The following is an 18651-nucleotide window of genomic DNA, read 5'->3' on the forward strand; positions in this document are numbered from 1 at the left end:
TTCATAATCGCATGTCACCGCTTATCTTTGCGCACTGAAGGCAAGACAACCCAGTGATGGTGAAAGCACTGCTTCCACTGCCATGTGGAGGGTAGTTTTAGAAAAAATTACCGAGGTTGAGAGGGCAAGAAAGTGCTACTTTTAGCTTAGTTAATAAAGGCACATAGGCACCTCCACGTGTCTTCATATAATATTCAAAGAAAAATTGCAGAAAGTGCAGTTAAAAAAGAAACTGTGAATGTTTACACCTCCTCAGGAGGTGTAAATATTCAGGCATATTTGTGAACTCCTGTAGGAAATGGTCACTAAAGGCTAGATGCACTAAAGATACAGACTCGATTGCTGTTGGCTGATTTTCTGGCTGATTCTCCAGCAGCGATCGATGCACTATCAAGTTTGCATGCAAATCATTTGCATGCAAACGCAACCGATTAATTGCTCAGTGAGCGATTGGCACATGCGCAGATCCTTAACAGCAGCGACAGGAGAAGCAGCCTCCTGTCACAGATGTTAGGGCACCTTGACCCCTCCCCACGGCAGTGAAAATAGTGGGAAGGATGTCTACTCCCTCCTGCCAATGCTACTCCCCCACCCACGGCAGCAATGCAGCAGGAGAGATGCCCACTTCTTCCTGCCACCGAAGGTGCACTCCTGTACAGGTGCCCCCCCAAACATCCTCCACCTTCCTCCTACCCCCCCCCCCTTCCACAGGAGGGATGTCCACTCCCTCCTGCCACCGGAGGTCCTCCACCACCCCTAAACCCTCCCCGTACTTTCTCAGAGATGTTGGAGCAGGATGGAAGCTCAGTCCATCCTGCTTTTAGGCTCGCCATTCCAGAATGGCAGGGTTTTCCCTCCCTGGTGCATCATGTGGTGCACGGTAAGGTGCCTAAGGCTCACACTGGCTCAGACGCCTAAGGCCATGCCCCCATATTTTACATATATTACCTAAAAAAATTGGCGCCAAACTGATAGTGCTTAATGCAATTTTATAAAAGGCTCTCACTATATATAGAATCACACTTAGCAGCCGTATATAATCCGCCTTGAACTGCAAGGTATAGGCGGAATAGAAGTCCTTAATGTAATGTAATGTAACATTTAAGCCCACCATTTAGGCCAAAGAAAACCAGAGCTAAATATCTAAATATAGAAACACAGAAATATGATTGTAGATAAAGACCAAATGACTCATCAACTATTTCCTCCTCTCACTAAGAGATCCTACGAGCCTGTTCTATGCTTTCTTGAATTCAGACAGTCTTTGTCTCAACCACCTCTACTAGGAGACTATTTTCCTAGATTAACTCCGGAGCCTATCACCTCTTAACTTCATCCTAACTTAACTCATTCCAGAGCTTCCTTTCAAATGAAAGAGACTCGACTCATGCGCATTTGCATTACGTAGGTATTTAAACCTCTCCTTCATATCTTCCCTCTCCCACCTTTCCTCTAAAGTATACAGATTGATATCTTTAAGTCTGTCCCCATACACCTTATGATGAAGACCACATACCATCCTTTTTACATCTTTTTGGAGGTGCGGCCTCCAGAATTGTACACAATATTCTAAATGAGGTCTCACCAAAGTTTTATACATGGGCATCAATATCTCCTTTTTCTTACTGCCATACCTCTCCCTATGCACCCTAGCATCCTTCTAGCTTTTGCTGTCACCTTTTTAACCTGTTTGGCCACCTTAAGATCATCACATACAATCACACCCAAGTCCTACTCTTCTGTCGTGCACATAAATTCTTCACCCCCTAAACTGTACCGTCAAATGCATGACCTTGTATTTCTTAGCATTAAATTAAAAAACATGAAGAACAACTTAAGCAACTTAAACAACTTTAGGAGTTAGAAATAGATGTTATTAACCATGGAGATAATATAATTGGTATTATAAACTATAGTCTCTTCCAGGGTGGGACCAAAAAATATACCTAGGTACTGAGTCTGTTATCTGTCAAATGAAAGCCAAAATCAGCAGCATTGCATTTCAGTTCAGGGCAATTAATAGGCATTATTTCGGTCTTATTGGTGTTCAACTTATAACCTGAATGTTGGGAGTAGTGGGCCTGCTACTGGCCTGATTTGCTCTGCCCGTGTCAGGCAGAGCAAATCAGGGCAGTAGCAGGCTGCGAAGTAGCGTGTTTACAGTGCTGCAGCCCCTGCTAGAGTAAGGACGTTTGTCGGGAACTGTCATGTCACTGGAGCCGGGAGGCGACGGAGAGGGCAGGGGGTGCTAGCGGCCGGCAGCCGCCGCTCCGAGGCCAGACAGTAAGCCGCGCATGCGAACTTCCTAGCTACAGCTCACGGAAAACGGACCCACGCATAGGAAGTGCGCATGCGCGGCTTACCGTTTTATTATATTAGATGCTTGTATCAGAATGTGAAAAGCTTATAAATTTTTTTAAAAAATTCTTAGCTGCCAAATTTCAGATCATTCTTCAAGCTTCGCTAGGTCCTTCCTCATGTTATTCACATCATTCAGGGTGTCTACTCTATTGCAGATTTTGGTATCATCCACAAAGACAAATCTTATCTTACAACCTGGTGCCTAAGTTATGTGTGGATTGGGTATATTCTTTAACAGTGCATCTTCTAAGAACACCCACGATCTGACCATGTTCCATCCCTGGCCACACCCCCTTTTGAAATTCATGCTCTAGATATGATGCATATCACTTTATAGAATGCACCTACAAAGTTGTGCATGTAACTTATAATTAGTGCCAATTAGCATCAATTATTACATTGCCAAGTATCAATGCCAACTGGCTTGTTAAACAATCAAGTTGTGTGCGCAGATCAGCTATTTGCACCAATTTGCATGTGCAACCTAGGATGCTAGGGATGCCTAACAACCTAATTCTATAGAAAGTTTTAAAAAAATTGTGTACACATGTAAGTGCTGACACCTCCATGTGGAAGCTGCCGGGTCCATGGTATTTGTTTATTCAACGTGTATAGTTGTTAAATAGCTGTTTTCATTGCACATATCAGCAAATATATGTGCATACATGTGCATATTTTAGAAAAAGTTCTACGTTGGCAGATTCTTTTTTAAAATACCAGCAGAACTGAGCACATCCCAACCATAGTATTACAATTTTAGCCTCTACCTTCTAAGTATAATAGGACTTTCTCTCTCCCAGTCGCAAGAACAGGGAACCTTCAGATCATGGCACTCACATGACGCAGCAGAGCTTCTTCTCCCACAGCCTTCACTAAACCTTTAGTGTCCATCTGGCCCAGACGGAGGATGTACAACGGGCGGCCATCTTGAAACAATGAAAAAGCAAGGAGAGATCAGAGGATAAAATGTCCAGACAGCTGCAGAAGGGGGTCACTTAGCAACATGTTTTCAGACACCAGGGGTATAGTATTGTATAAGACACTTAACTCCTATCCCCGTTATTTTAAAAGAGACTAGGTGAACACTCAACCTTTTCTAAAATACATATAGAGAGCCATTTCAATATGATGTCTAAATCAGAGTTTAAATGTTTTGCAGAAGACTCACAAAAATCCAGTACCAAAATAACCATTTTCAAAACTGGAAAAGCTATTCCCCCCCCCCCAAATGAATGTGTTTGTGCCCTGTGCATCTATCTTTTTGAAAAGCACATGTTTAAATGAAAAACGCACAGAACAAACCAATGGGATGTAGGAGGGCCCAACATGCCTAGCAGATTGGCTACACAGATATCACAGCAGCGCAGTGGAGCACTTTGGGAGGCACTGCTGTGAACTTCACATAAAGGGTCCCAGGTACACATCTCACAATAGCCCCTTTATGGTGTATAGTGGTTAAAGCTACAGCCTCAGCACCCTGAGGATGTGGGTTCAATCCCATGCTGCTCCTTGTGACCCTGAGTAAGTCACTTAATCCTCCCTTGCCCTTAGATAGATTATAAGCCCATCGGGACAGAAGAGGAAAAATGCTTGAGTACCTAAATAAATTCATGTAAACCATTCTGAGTTTCCTAGGGAGAACGGTATAGAAAATTGAATGAATGAATGAATAAATAAATAGATAAATAGTGAGCCCTTCAAAACCCATCCAAAACCAATTGGATCCAATTGTTTACCACACCAAGAGCCCCTTATTCCCTGCAGGTGTCACCTATATGTAGATACAGTGGGATTTGGGTGGATTTTGGAAGGCTCACATATTCTACCATAAGTGCAGTAGCTAGAGTGGGATATGGACCTGAGTCCCCATCTCTATGGTTTAACACACCACCCACTAGGATACTCCAGGAACCTGCTTGCTGCTTTACTAGGACTAGTCATAACATCTGAAGCTGTCATACAGGCTGGTATGTATTTGGGCCTGGAAGGAAACCTTAAGGGAGGAATTGACTTACCTCTCTGGTATACAAAACCACCTTGAAATGCTAAAAGTTTAAGGTTAGGAGATTAGTTCTTTAATCAGTTCCTCAAAGAGGTGAAGTTTTACCAAATTCACAGCTTAATGAAGAAAATGGTGGTACTTATACATACTTTTACCATTGTGTAAGACTTGCTTGACCCCATTTGATCGTGATTGGCGTGTGTTTGTTATCTTTTACGCAGTTTGCTTTATACCTTAACCACCATGGACCCCTGAGGAAGGCGTGTCATCCGAAACACGGACCGTGTCGGGTCCCTTGGTTGGCTATAAGGTTGTATATGTTACTGCATTTACTAATAAACAACGCCTGCATCTTGTACATTGTCTGCAGTCTGTTTGTTGTTTTCTGGTTGCTGTTGTTTACTGCAGACTACGTCGGATTTTCTTTCTCCCTTTGGTACTTATACATAAAAATAGCAAAATGGTCACCTATATGTGTATTTGATTGACACACATATAAACAGTACATAAGTCCTCTAAAATCTCCTTCTAAACCCCAAACTGGGAAAGGATGAAAGAATTTATCAAACACTAACAAATTTATGGGAGGGTTTGTTGCAGGCTCACTGTCACTGCGGGGGTAATTCTCTACAGATCGTCTAACGTCAAGTGCTGGGATGATTCATGCTAAGAATAAATTCTATATCAGCAATTCTGGAATACATTGGATTACAGGACCTGAGGCAACATGGTGGATGCTGCAGATGGGCAGACTGAATCGGCCATTTGGGCTCTATCTGCGGCAATGTTTTTTTATGTTTCTATAACCATAAAGCTCTATGACCTCACAATGCATGTGTTAAGAGCCTTAGCCTATAGGGAGAGGAGGAGATAGTGGATGTTGCAGATGGGCAGACTAGATGGGCCATTTGGCCTTCATCTGCTGTCATGTTTCTATGTATGCAAAATTGCTTTTATAGAATACTAGCATAAGTCTGCAGTTATTCACCTAACTTTAGGTCCAAGCACTTATGTTAGCTCAGTGGCTGGTGTAAAGTGTCACAACTAAGTTTAGGCAGTTAGATGCATAACCCGTGCTAGGCAACCAACCAAATTTGCCCATTACTTTTCCCCCTGCCCCCCCCCCCCCCATAGTTGTCTGCTACAGATTTTGCATGCATATTTAGTAGAATACCATCTGATGACAGCTATGCATATAACTGCTAATTAACACCAATTAGCAGCAATTATAGCCACTTAAGGCCCGATTCTATAAAAGGCGCCTAACTCCTTGGTGCCCTTGAGCGAGATTGTCAATCATTCAGTAGGCGCTGTTTATAGAATCGCGTCAAGTGGTATCTAAGCTGTCTTAGGTGCCAGTAGGCGTTGAACCCTTAAGCACACTGCCATTTAGGTCAGGGTTTTCTTGGCTTAAATGAGTGCGCCCAAGTCAAACCATGCCCCCAAATCCACCCTGTATCTGCCTCCAGCCTCACCTACTTGCTGGTAGGCGCCTCAGTGTAGATGCCTACCAGAGCATTAAATGCTCCGATATTGATAAGTCTATGAGCAGTGGAGCAGCGTTATAGCATTTAGCGCTCCGTGCTGCTGTAGAAACCTTTACCATAGCTTAGTAGAAGGGGGGTTATTGTTTTTTAATCATTTTTTTAATTGTTTTTTTTTATGGCACTTTCAATTTTCAGTGCCAATTAGACCAATTTTAAAAATTAAGTTAGGCGCCTGGATTGGCTAAGTGCACCGATCTAGGCCCCTAACTTTAAGAGTCATTTATAGAATCAGGGCCTTATTGCTCGTTATTAAATTATGTGCATAACTGGCCCTATTCTATAACTTGCATACTCAACTTTATGTGCTAAGTGTAAAAATGAACACACAATTTTTACAGAATTAGCGGGTAGGTTGGAAGTAGGGGTTTTTTTTCATGCATTTCTCACCTAGGTGGGAAACTTCTACAGTTGCAAAGAAGAATTGGGAGCAGTTCTTTATTAGCCGAGAACATCAATTTCACAATTGTAAGGACCCATGAAGCAGGGTCAATGGCTAACCTTTATCCTGGTAGTGCCAGCCTCCCGCATAATATTCCTCCAGGAGGGATGGGGCTCGCCAGGTCTCTAAGATATAGTCCACTTGGTATTGCTTACGCCAGCTCAAAGACTGGCATAGCATTTCCCGTGCCCTCTCAATATTGAAGTCCCGAGCTCTCAGAAAGCGGAGAATGTGCTCATCCTTGGGGATCTATTGAAGAGAAAATGCATTCTCGGACATTCTGCAGGAAAAGAATTAATTGAAGAGAAATATTGCGGACCAGCATCTATTTAGCCAAAGTAGAACCCTTCCCCCTAGGAAGCATAGAAGCCAACCTTTCAAAATGATTTTGAAGGCCAAACTCAATGGAAATTACCCCTCCCTGGTCACAGTCAAGGAGTTTGCTCGGTATTTAGGCACAGACAATGGCGTAGTCAGGGGGGCTGGCACCCGTCCTCCTCTCTGCCTGCCCCTGCTCCTTTCCAACTCCCCTTCCCTTGTACCTCTAATTTTCCAGGCGCGAGCCATATCACGAACTTGCCGCCCACGTCGGCTCTCTCCAACATCTCGCGCCTAGGGAAATGATGTCGGAGGGAGAGCCGACGTGATGCGGGCAGCAAGTTTGTGATGCTGCTCACACCTGGAAAATTAAAGCGGTATGGAGGGGAGGGAAGGGGGTGTACCCGCACAGGGGGGAGGCGGAGAAGGGGGCGGAGAAGAGGGCAGGGGCGCCTCTGCCTCAGGTGCCACTCACCCTCGCTACGCCACCGCCCACAGAGCTGGCTCCTATGTTAGGAAGAGTGCCTATGCCCATGGTAAGTGAAGCTCCTCTCGGGAGAAAGCAGGTCATTGACCGCCAACCCAAGCCCCATCTTTATGTGCACACACAGAGAAGAGAATTATCCCATTATCAACCAGTCTCAACTGGTAATGACAGCTGCCCCATAATATCCCAGCCCTGGAGACAGCAACTCAACCTCAGTGTAGCAGGACATTGCCCATCACAAGGTACGCCGTCAGTAGCGAGAAGGACATTTGCGCAAAGACAATCCCGCCCCGACATGCGCGCCACCCTATTTTCTTTGTGGCCGAAATTGTAAGTGGATTGGGGGGGGTGTTTGCGGCAATGGTGCGCATCCCACATACCCCCTTAGAGCGGAAAATTGAAAACTTGGAGTTCAGGCGAGGAGATCGGGACTTGTAAGTGTATTGGGGGGAAGGTTCCCCCCACTCCCCCCCTCTGTGAGAGTGTATTGAGGGGGTTTCAGAGTGCAAACGGGAAGGCAATAGGGAAGGAAAAGGGTGGCGTGCGTTTGACCTGCGCGCGAACGTTGGAGTCAGTGCGCCAGTGTCCTGCGTGCTTTTGACGGGTCATCCCATCCCAGCACTGCAGTTCACATCAAGTGAGAACAGCCGCACGAAAACACCCAGGACTAAATGTACTAAGGGGATTTCTCAAACACAGAGCGAGTCAAAGCCTTTGGTTCATTCAGTGGCGTAGCGAGGGTGAATGACGTCCGGGGCGGTAGCACCCTTCCTCCGCCCCTCCTTCCCAACCCCCCCTTCCCTTTCCCCATACCTCTTTAAATTTCCCAGCGTGAGCAGCATCATGACCTTGCTGCCCGCGTCGCATCGGCTCTCCCTCTGACGTCACTTCCTGGGGGCAGGACCTGGAAGTGACGTCAGAGAACTGACACTGACAGCAAGTTCACGATACTGCTTGCGCTGGCAAAATTAAAGAGGAACAAGGAAAGGGGTGCACGCGAAGCGGCAGGGGGGGTGGTCAGGAAGGAGCGAGGAGGCGGACTGCTGCCGGCACCTCCACCAAGATGGCGCCCGTGGAGGATCCCCCTCCCCCCACCTCCCCTTACTACGCCACTGCAGGAGTGTCTGAAGTTTAAATCATGCCCTGTGAGACTCCACCCCAAGTATCCCTGCCCCCCCCCCCCCCGTGGACACCACAGGGAAGACAATGGACAGTGAGAAATTTTTGCACCTCTATTTTCCTGGCGCCCTGTGCGACTGTACCTCTCACACAGCTCTCAGGACAACCCTGGCTCATTCGATACCAAGTGCATACATTTCCAAGGAAGGGGTGGAACAGGAGAAAGTTTGGGCATTGGCTTTGCCAATTACAGTATTTTTAAAGCAAACTAAAAACTCATCTTAAAATTTCAATAAAGATGATTGAACTAAAAAACTCAGCTTAGAGAGAGAGTCACCAAGCTTTGAGAGACACTGCACAATAGCTCATGCACAAACTTCACACCGGCATGAACTGGAGTTACCTTTTCTGCTTTCCATTCACCACTTTCTGACTACAGAACAAAAGAGAGTGGTTTCCTGGTGAGTTCTATGATGACATGAAGTAACAATAAATATTCCTTCGATCCTATGAGCTCTGTGTGCACACTGAGGGCCACAAGCTCGTACAGAAACTGGACTTGGGAACGTTTATTGCCCAGGTTAGGGTTAAGATTATAAGCCATTTATGTAGATAAAACAGTGTCCTTACAGCAGAAGTAACTATTTGTAAAACTGTAGGTGTGTAAACTTTACAATATACCCTATATATATTTGGGGGGGGGGGGGTTCTCCAACTTGAGCAGTGGTGCTCCTAAGGACGGCATTCACATTTATACACAGATTTCATAAAATATGTGCATAAGAACATAAGAAAAGCCATACTGGGTCAGATCAATGATCCATCTAGCCCAGTATCCTGCATCCCATTCCACAGTGCTCAATCCATTTCACAAGTACCTGGTAGAAAGAGCGACCAAGATGATAAAGGGGATGGAAATTCTCTCGTTATGAAAAAAGACTAAAAAGTTATGGTTCTTCAGCTTGGAAAAGAGACGGCCGAGGGGAGATATGATTGAAGTCTACAAAATCCTGAGTGGAGTAGAACGGGTACAAGTGGATCCATTTTTCACTCCGTCAAAAGTTACAAAGACCAGGGGACACACAATGAAGTTACAGGGAAATAAGCTTCTCTTTTATACTGTAGTTCTCATGTTTATAAAACCAATAAAAATATTTGAACTAAAAAACAAAAAACAATAAGAGGAAATTTTTTTTCACTCAGAGAATAGTTAAGCTCTGGAACGTGTTGCCAGAGGTTGTGGTAAAAGTGAATAGCGTAGCTGGTTTTAAGAAAGGTTTCCTGGAGGAAAAGTCCATAGTCTGTTATTGAGAAAGACATGGGGGAAGCCACAGCATGCCCTGGATCGGTAGAATGGAATATTGCTACTCCTTGGATTTGGGCCAGGTATGAGAGACCTGGATTGGCTACTGTGAGAACGGGCTACCTTACTTGATGGACCATTGGTTCTACCCAGTAAGGCTATTCTTATGTTCTTAAATAGTAGTAATGATGCCGTTGTACAGAGCCATGGTGAGGCCTCACTTGGAGTACTGTGTTTAGTTTTGGAGACCACACTACCGAAAGGACGTGCTGAGGATCGAGTCGGTTCAGCGAACGGCCACCAGGATGGTCTTGGGGCTCAAGGATCTCACATATGAAGAAAGATTTAAAAAATTGCGGCTGTACTCACTTGAGGAAAGAAGAGAACGGGGAGATATGATTGAAACATATAAGTACATCACGGGACGCATCGAGTCAGAAGATGATATCTTCTGGCTCATGGGACCCTCGACCACCAAAGGGCATCCGCTGAAAATCAGGGGAGGGAAGTTTCATGGCGACTCCAGGAAGTACTTCTTCACCGAAAGAGTAGTGGATCATTGGAACAGACTCCCACTCCAGGTGATAAAGGCCAGCAGCGTGACGGATTTTAAGAGAAAATGGGATACTCACGTGGGATCTTTAAGAAAGTAAATTCAGGGGAGGGGATACTTGGAATGGGCAGACTTGGTGGGCTATAGCCCTTTTCTGCTGCTTTTTTCTATGTTTCTAACGTTCCATTCTACCATTCCCAGAGCAAGCAGTAGCTTCCCTCATATCTGTCTCAAGAGCAAACTATGGATGCTTCCTGCAGGGACTTGTCCAAACTTTTACATAGCTATGCTAACCGCTGTCACCACATCCTCAGAGTTCCAGAGCTTAACTATTCGTTAAGTAAAAAAACTATTTTCTCTCATTGTTTTAAAGGTATTTTCATGCAGTTTCATTGAGTCCCCTAGTCTTTGTAATTTTTTGATGGAGTAAAAAAATCGATTCACGTGTACTCATTCTACACCACTGAGGATTTTGTAGACTTCAGTCATATCTGCCCTCAGCCATCTCTTTTCCAAGCTGAAGAGCTCTAACCTCTTTAGCCTCTCCTCATATGAGAAGAGTTCCATCCCCTTAAATATTTGGGTTGCTCTTCTTATTCTGCTATATCTTTTTTGAGAAACGGCAACCGGAATTGAATGCAATACTCAAGGTGAGGTCACACCAGGGAGCGATACAGAGATTGCGGCCAAAAAAAGCAAACAAAATGCTAGGAATTATTAGGAAAAAGATGGTAAGTAACGCCAAGATTTGTGCGGACATTATGAGTATTGAGCCGGATTTTGAATCGTGGGATTTTACTATCCTGTGGGCTCATCGGAGCCTTGGTCAATTGAGTGAGGGATCCCCCTTGAGACATTGTGGTGTGTTTTGATTACTATCTTGCTATAAGGTGGATCCTAAGGAAGGCCCATCAGCAAAATGTGATTGTATGAAAGATGTCAAGTTGTCAGTTATTCAAGACCTTGCCTGGTGAGAGAGAATATTAATACCATTATGGCCGGTCAGCTCTGCTCAAAACGCATTCCTTTTGTACTCTGGCTGACAGTTAACGGGAAGTCATACAAGGTTAAGTTTACAGAGGACGCTTGGGTCATGCTTAAAGACTTGGGATGTAATAGTTTACCATCATCACCTCGGCGATCTCAGGAACACCCAGAACCTTCCAGAGATTCAGCGTTGCAGATGGTTGTTGGAGGCCGCAAAAAAACCTTCTAAATCTGTGAACTAAAATGGGCGATATGCTGTTTTCTATGATTCACATTACTGTATGACTTTTCTTTATTGGTCCAATGTTATTTTATGACACTGGCTCCAAAGGTTGTGAAAGGGGCTGAGGGGGAGGGGCGAGAATGTCTGTTGGGATTCTTATGTTCTTAAAGAGTTGGTTCTTTGACTTTCCGCTTTTCCCCTCAACTCAAACACCTGAAGTTGCAAGTGACTGGATGTTGGTATGATTGGACATGTATGCAGGATAGTTTAATATTATATGGTGCCACTATGATGTGATATACTCTTCCTTTAGGGGCAGCTGATCTGGAAGGAGAGTGATCAGTGTTAAAACTGAGTAGGGGAAAGTTGGGGGGAGGGGAGGGATGAGATATGACAGGGTCCTGAAGAATGGCAAATCGGGCAATCCATTGGGGATCAGACATTGAGGGCTGGTTCCTGGAATGTTAATGGTCTTAATGATGCAGGAAAATGTAGTAGGGTCTTAAGAGAATTAATGAGACTTATAATGGGACATTATTGTGTTACAGGAAACTCACTTGCTGAAATGTGGTAGTACATCAACATCAAGGCAATAATCGTAAGGTTGAGGTAGCAATACTTTTGCAGAGGAGTAGGATATGAAATTCAGAATCAATTTAGAGACATTGAGAGTTGTTGTAATAGCTCTAACAGGATTATACCAGGGCAAAGAACTTACATTAATTCATTTGTACTACCCTAATGCAGGACAAAACAAATTTTTGAGGGGTTGCAAGGCAAGCTTTGTGAAGGATGGGATAATTTTAGGCGGAGACCTCAATATGTCTGGATCACTCTAGAGGGGGAAGGGAGTATAGTCAAACTACATAGGAAGGCCCTTGTGGACTTTATGAAGCAGCTTGAGTTATCTCTAATCAAAAAATAATGATATATATTGAAGAACTAAGGCCAATACTGGGCAGACTTGCAAGGTCAGTGTCCCGTATATGGCCATTTAGTTGAGGATGAGCTGGAGTGAGCTCTGACTGAGACGCCAGTAGATGGATCCTAGGCTCTGTACTGGGCAGAGCTCTGGGTTTCTGGCTCAGAAATATCTAAGAAAAAGAACAATTTAAATTAAATTATAGAGAGTGTATGTTTGGGCAGACTGGATGGACCATTCGGGTCTTTATCTGCTGTTCTTTACTACCGTGTTTCCCCCATTATAGGACCTCCTCCTTTAGTAAGACACCCCCCTTTTTTTCCCCACCTGGGAAATATAAGCCCCCCCCCCCCCGAAAATAAGGCACTATTTGGCAAGCATGTCTTGGCGATCCAGAGTACTGGTACAGTACCGTATGCATGGTCACACAACTTCCTGCTTCCGCTGTCCAGGAAAACAAGTCCAGGAACAGCCTCTGTACACCGAGGCCCTGATTCTCCAAAAGTGCGTCCCGATTTTAGGCAGCTGTAGACGTCCTACAGCTGTCTAATCAGCCAATCGGGATGCACGTTTTTAAAAAAAAAATGCTCCCCAGGCAGGCCGCCCGGGAGAGGCGTCCTATACTAAACGCCGATTCTGTAACCGGCGTATTTAGAGAATCGGGTTAAATTAGACGCGGCCGCTATACTTATGGCAGCAAGGGATCTCCCTGCTGCAATATGTAGAGCGGCCGCGGTTGTTGCGGCCGCCTGTCCCATCACCGACAGGAGAATGCCTAACTCCTCCTGTCGGAACCCCGAGCCCCCTCCCCCCCAAACTCGTAATCGCCGACAGGAGGATGCCCAACTCCTCCTGTCGGAACCCCGGACCCCCCTCCCCTCCCAAACTCGTAATTGCCGACAGGAGGATGCCCAACTCCTCCTGTCGGAACCCCGGAACCCCCTCCCCCACCAAACTCGTAATCGCCGACAGGAGGATGCCCAACTCCTCCTGTCAGAACCCCGGAACCCCCTCCCCCCCAAACTCGTAATCGCCGACAGGAGGATGCCCAACTCCTCCTGCCAGAAAGCCCAACGACCCCCCGCCCCAACTAATCTCCCTCCCCAACTAACCTTTCAATGTTGGTCAGCTGGACGGGTCTTGCTGCCGTCCAGCCGACGGGTCTGCCTCGTGGAAATGAGACGGCATGCCCCTTCCCGGCCCATCCCCGCTAAATCTAAGGCCTGATTGGCCCAGGCTGTAGAAGCCTGGACCAATCAGGCCTTAGGCATAGCGGGTCCGCCCATCCCCACTAATCCTAAGGCCTGATTGGCCAAGGTGCCTAGCCTGGGCCAATCAGGCCTTAGATTTAGCGGGGATGGGCCGGGAAGGGGCGTGCCGTCTCATTTCCACGAGGCAGACCCGTCGGCTGGACGGCAGCAAGACCCGTCCAGCTGACCAACATTGAAAGGTTATTTGGGGGGAGGGAGATTAGTTGGGGCAGGGGGTCGTTGGGCTTTCCGGCAGGAGAAGTTGGGCATCCTCCTGTCGGCGATTACGAGTTTGGGGGGTGGGGTCCGGGGTTCCGACAGGAGGAGTTGGGCATCCTCCTGTCGGCGATTACGAGTTTGGGGGGGAGGGGGCTCGGGGTTCCGACAGGAGGAGTTAGGCATTCTCCTGTCGGTGATGGGACAGGCGGCTGCAACAACTGCGGCCGCTATACATATTGCAGCAGGGAGATCCCTTGCTGCCATAAGTATAGCGGCCGCGTCTAATTTAACCCGATTCTCTAAAGACGCCGGTTACAGAATTGGCGTTTAGTATAGGACGCCTCTCCCGGGCGGCCTGCCTGGGGAGCATTTTTTTTAAAAAAACGTGCATCCCGATTAGCTGATTAGACAGCTGTAGGACGTCTACAGCTGCCTAAAATCGGGACGCACTTTTGGAGAATCAGGGCCTTAAATGTTTTTCTGGTTTGTGATACAGTTTTTTCTGGTTTGTGATACAGCTTTTCTGGTTTGTGATGACCTGTACCATATACAGGTAATAAATGTCTTTTTTTCAGCAATAGATGTGTACTGTATTCTTCTTCATGGAAAAATAAGACATCCCCCTGAAAATAAGACCTTGTGCATATTTTGGAGTTTTTAAAAATATAAGACAGTGTCATATATTCGGGGAAACAGGGTATGTTACTATGAGTTAATAGATAATTGGTAGCTCCTCTATGTACCCAGGAAAGATTTCACCTTTTTTTTCTCACACGAACACTATGTATTGAGGTGACATGGTCCATTTGCAACCTCTGGTGGCAGGTCTTAGATGCCAATTTTGAGCTCGTCTATATTTCGGACCATGCCCAGTTTGGGTCATGTATTCTGGTTTGACGGGTCCAAAAGGCTAAGGATTTTGGAGGCTTAATGAATCCTTACTCGGGGATTGTAAGCCTTGTTGATGGATAAGGAGATTCAGAATCAGATCATCTTGAGATCTTGTTCATATGAAGCTCGGGAAGTTATAACTAAATCCCAGAAAAATGCTTCACCTTTTTCTACCACAAGATGGCACCAAAGACTTTTATTTACATTTAATGGACCATCTGACAGCTCTACCCAAAATGACCACTCCTTCTTTGGTCCAGGGTAGTTTTGCTTGGACAAGAGGAGTTTGACTACTTGATATTGGACTGTTACATTGTAGGGGAGGGGGGTGGTTGGGACGGTTTGGTTGTGTTCTTCATGGTTATATTGTCAATGATTTCTTGTGTTACTTATGTATAACTTTAAATATACAGATAAAAAATATATATACAGTTAAAAAAAATTGAAATCAGTATATCAAGTCCCATCCCCTTTCCCTGTTCATTGTTAAATATCTGCAAATTTGTTTGTTGGCTATAGTGATCTCAGGGTTTGTTTTCTTTATCACTTGACTTTATTCCAAGTTTGGGGTAATTCCAAGTTTGGGGTAATTTTTTATTTTTTGTAAATATTATCAAAATATTAATGTATTTGAAAAATAATTGCATCATGTGCTGGAGTGCTATACTTTGCATAAATATGCAATCTCTTGCTTTTCCATTCCTAGTCGCAGCACCTCCCCCTCGACTCCATCTACGAGATGAGGAGTGGCCTAATATTAAAGCTGCTGCCTCAGCACCTGAGGTTGAGGGAATGAACCCCAGCACTGCCCTTGTGACCCTGGTCGAGTCACTTAATCATCCATTGCCCCAGGTACAAAATAAGTACCTGTATATATGTAAATCGCTTTGAATGTATAACCACAAGAAGGTGGTATAGACGTCCCATCCCCTTTCTCCCTGCCTTTGCTTTTTTTTCTTCTCTTTCAGCTCCTTAAACCAAGCATGAAAGGATTTGTGTGCTGTCCCACCAGGCTCCGCTGGAAGCTCCTTGTCTCCAGCCTCAGCCGACTCCGCCGGTATCGCGGGCCCCGCCGCCATCTTGACCATGTCTCCCGCTCCTCCCTGCGCCTCACCTGCCGCCTTTTCGCCGGTTTTGTTGAAATATTTGAATTTATCAAGTTTCTTCCGTGTCGCCATTCCCCCGACAACCAATTAGCGATCTTAGCGCCGAAAACGAAACCGCGTGGAAAGCTAAAACACTCTTTTGCACTACTGCCCCTACGGAGCTCTGAATTCAGGCAGCCATTCGCTAGGATGACGTCACTTCCTCCGCTTTTTTTTTCTTCTCCATGCACTATAACAATCCCAAAAAAAATAAAATAAAAATCAAAGACATGCTTGTAGATGGAAGAATAGACGGATATGAAATGCCCTTTAATGCCAGCCACAGAAGAACAAGCTAAACTTGTACTCCTCCTTAGATCTGATGTTAAAACCCTGACATTAGAAGACCTAGTGCACTTCTTTGCATCTGGGTTTAATCTTATCTAATCTTTATTAAAATCTGATATACTGCTGAGTGACGGATAAAACACAGTATACATAACAGTTAGCATCAAGGTACAGTACAATAGCAATGATGATAACTAACACAAAAAAACAACACACACACACAAACTGCTTGAACAAATGAACTTTAAGTGATTTCTTGAATTTTCCCAAAGTAGAAAGGTTCCTGATGTAAAGAGGAAGGTCATTCCAGAGTTTTGGAACTATATAACAGAAAACTGAGGGATGAATTTCTGACAGAGACAGGAGGCAGAGGAGGTTACTAACAGCCGAGCGAAGGGTTCAAGAGGAAACATATGGGATGATAAGCCTGCTGAGATATACAGTAAGGGTGCAGTTGGGAGATGTGACATGAAAACTAGAGTAAGCAATTTAAAGGCAATTCATGCAGAAAGGGGAAGCCAGTGCTCCCATTTGTTCAAAATGCTGTGCTGAACTTTGTCACTATATCAGGCAGTGCAGCTGAGAGCTCTGTTAGAATGACATGCTGAAATGACAGACCCAAAGCCCTAAGCAAGGGTGGATATCGAACAGGTTGGGGAGGCAGAACTGCAGAGGGCCTAACAGCAGTCAAAGTAGCCATGTGAGTATGGTGTGGAACTCGCAGGGTATTGCTGAGTGGGAGGAGATGTTCTTGGTTCACCCCAGTGCAATTTAATCCAGAGTTTATGCAGGGAAGGGGGTTAGTGTATTTACCTGTTGAGAGGCACAGGGACTAGTGTGTGTGGGACAATTTCTGGATTTAGTAAGGGGTAGTGTAAAGTTGTTAGAGGAACTGCAAAAAAACTGCTATGGGCTTACCCCATATTTACAGGTCAAATATTATATGCACTTCTCGGGGATACTACAGGAGTTGCTGGTGGAAAATCTGATTTTGAAATATTGCTGGGAAGCCCTCGCTTCCTAAGGGGAGTATCTCAGCCATCTATAAATAGTTTACATTCTAGAAGAGGCAAATCCCTGGCATATATGAAGGCCTGGGAAACTGCTCTGGGACGGTATTTGATCCAGCAAGAATTAGAGCAGGTAAATCCCTAAATATGGAAATGGATATAAAACCCTTCTAATATGGTATTACACCCCAATAAGGTTAGCAAAGATGAAGGGAGAAAGCATGGGCTATTGTTGGCGGGGGTGTTGGGGAGGAGGGGAAGGTACATATATACCCAGAAATATGTAAGAAAAGGACCATTTAAACTAAATTAATTTATGGAGCAAGTATGGTTGGGCAGACTGGATGGACCACTTGGGTCTTTATCTGCAGTCATTTACTATGTTACTATGAGGTGGAGCTGTATGGTTGGTTGTCCAGGGGTTTGGGGCTGAAATATTTGAGATGCTCTATCAGATTTTGTGGGGAACATGTGGATCGATTTTTCACTCCCATCAAAAATTACAAAGACTAGGGGACACTCGAAGTTACAGGGAAATAATTTTAAAACCAATTGGAGGAAATTTTTTTGCACTCAGAGAATAGTTAAGCTATGGAACACATTGCCATGCCAGAGGATGTGGTAAAGAGCGGATAGTGTAGCTGGTTTTAAGAAAGGTTTGGACAAGTTCCTGGAGGAAAAGTCCATAGTCTGTTATTGAGAAAGACATGGGAAGCCACTGCCTTGTATCGGTAGCATGGAATATTGCTACACCTTGGGTTTTGGCCAGGTACTAGTGATCTGGATTGGCCACCATGAGAACGGGCTACTGGGCTTGATGGACCATTAGTCTGAGCCAGTAAGGCTATTCTTATGTTCTTAAGATGGAACTTGTTTTCTTGCATCAATATGATCTTGATATGACTGAGGGAGAAGTGGCCGTTTGTAAAATATTATTCACTGCGACCAGAGTGGCTTGGTGGCTACTATTGGCACTGGCCAGGAACTCGGTAATACAGAAATTGAAGGATTGGTATGTGTTTTATAACTTGACTGCTATAAAATACCACAGAATGGGGAGTTTTGTTCGCCAATGGTATGAATTTGCAGATTGGAAACGTTCTTGTTTGCTATGAGGGCAGGGAGGGGAATTAGGGAGGAGGGAGGGGAGGGTGGTGGGGAGTTTCATTACGGATTGTATATAAGGAGGGAGGTGTATCGAAGGAACTCCATACATCTCCCTTTGGGAGTCTATGTTCTTGTTGCTATATTGCAATGTTCATTGCTGTGCCTTTTGAGTTTATCAATAAAGCTATAAATTAAAAAAAAAAAAAACACACCATGCTGAAAATAAGATAATGTTATTATCTTTGTTATCCTGAGATTTAAATGAGCTATATTGTATTTATAATATTTGATACACCGCTTGTACATGAGTATTAAGCAGTTTACAAAATTAAGTACAGTGTGCCGATGTCAAAGAGTGCATGCTCGTGTGGAAAACTTGTTTTAGCATTGAGGCTCTGCTCAGAAGCTGCGCAAAGCCTCCCGCACTTTATTACATCGGCCCTTTGGTGTTAGAAGAGGGCTTCACATTTTTTTTTTTTT

At 44.8% G+C, this 18651-nt stretch overlaps 1 protein-coding gene across 3 annotated transcripts in view; it reads right to left on the bottom strand.

Moving 5' to 3' along the window:
• Nucleotides 1–18651, bottom strand: part of SEC14L5 (SEC14 like lipid binding 5) — a 102572-nt gene that overhangs the window by 29073 nt on the left and 54848 nt on the right. For all 3 annotated transcript variants that reach the window (XM_033914369.1, XM_033914370.1, XM_033914368.1), the window contains 2 exons: nt 6409–6598; nt 3199–3287 (listed from right to left, as the gene is read on the bottom strand). In XM_033914369.1, the coding sequence (XP_033770260.1) occupies nt 3199–3287; nt 6409–6598 (279 nt within the window). The remainder of the gene's footprint in view (nt 1–3198; nt 3288–6408; nt 6599–18651) is intronic.

The sequence above is a fragment of the Geotrypetes seraphini genome, chromosome 11, assembly GCF_902459505.1.
Source record: "Geotrypetes seraphini chromosome 11, aGeoSer1.1, whole genome shotgun sequence".
NCBI lineage: Eukaryota > Metazoa > Chordata > Amphibia > Gymnophiona > Dermophiidae > Geotrypetes > Geotrypetes seraphini.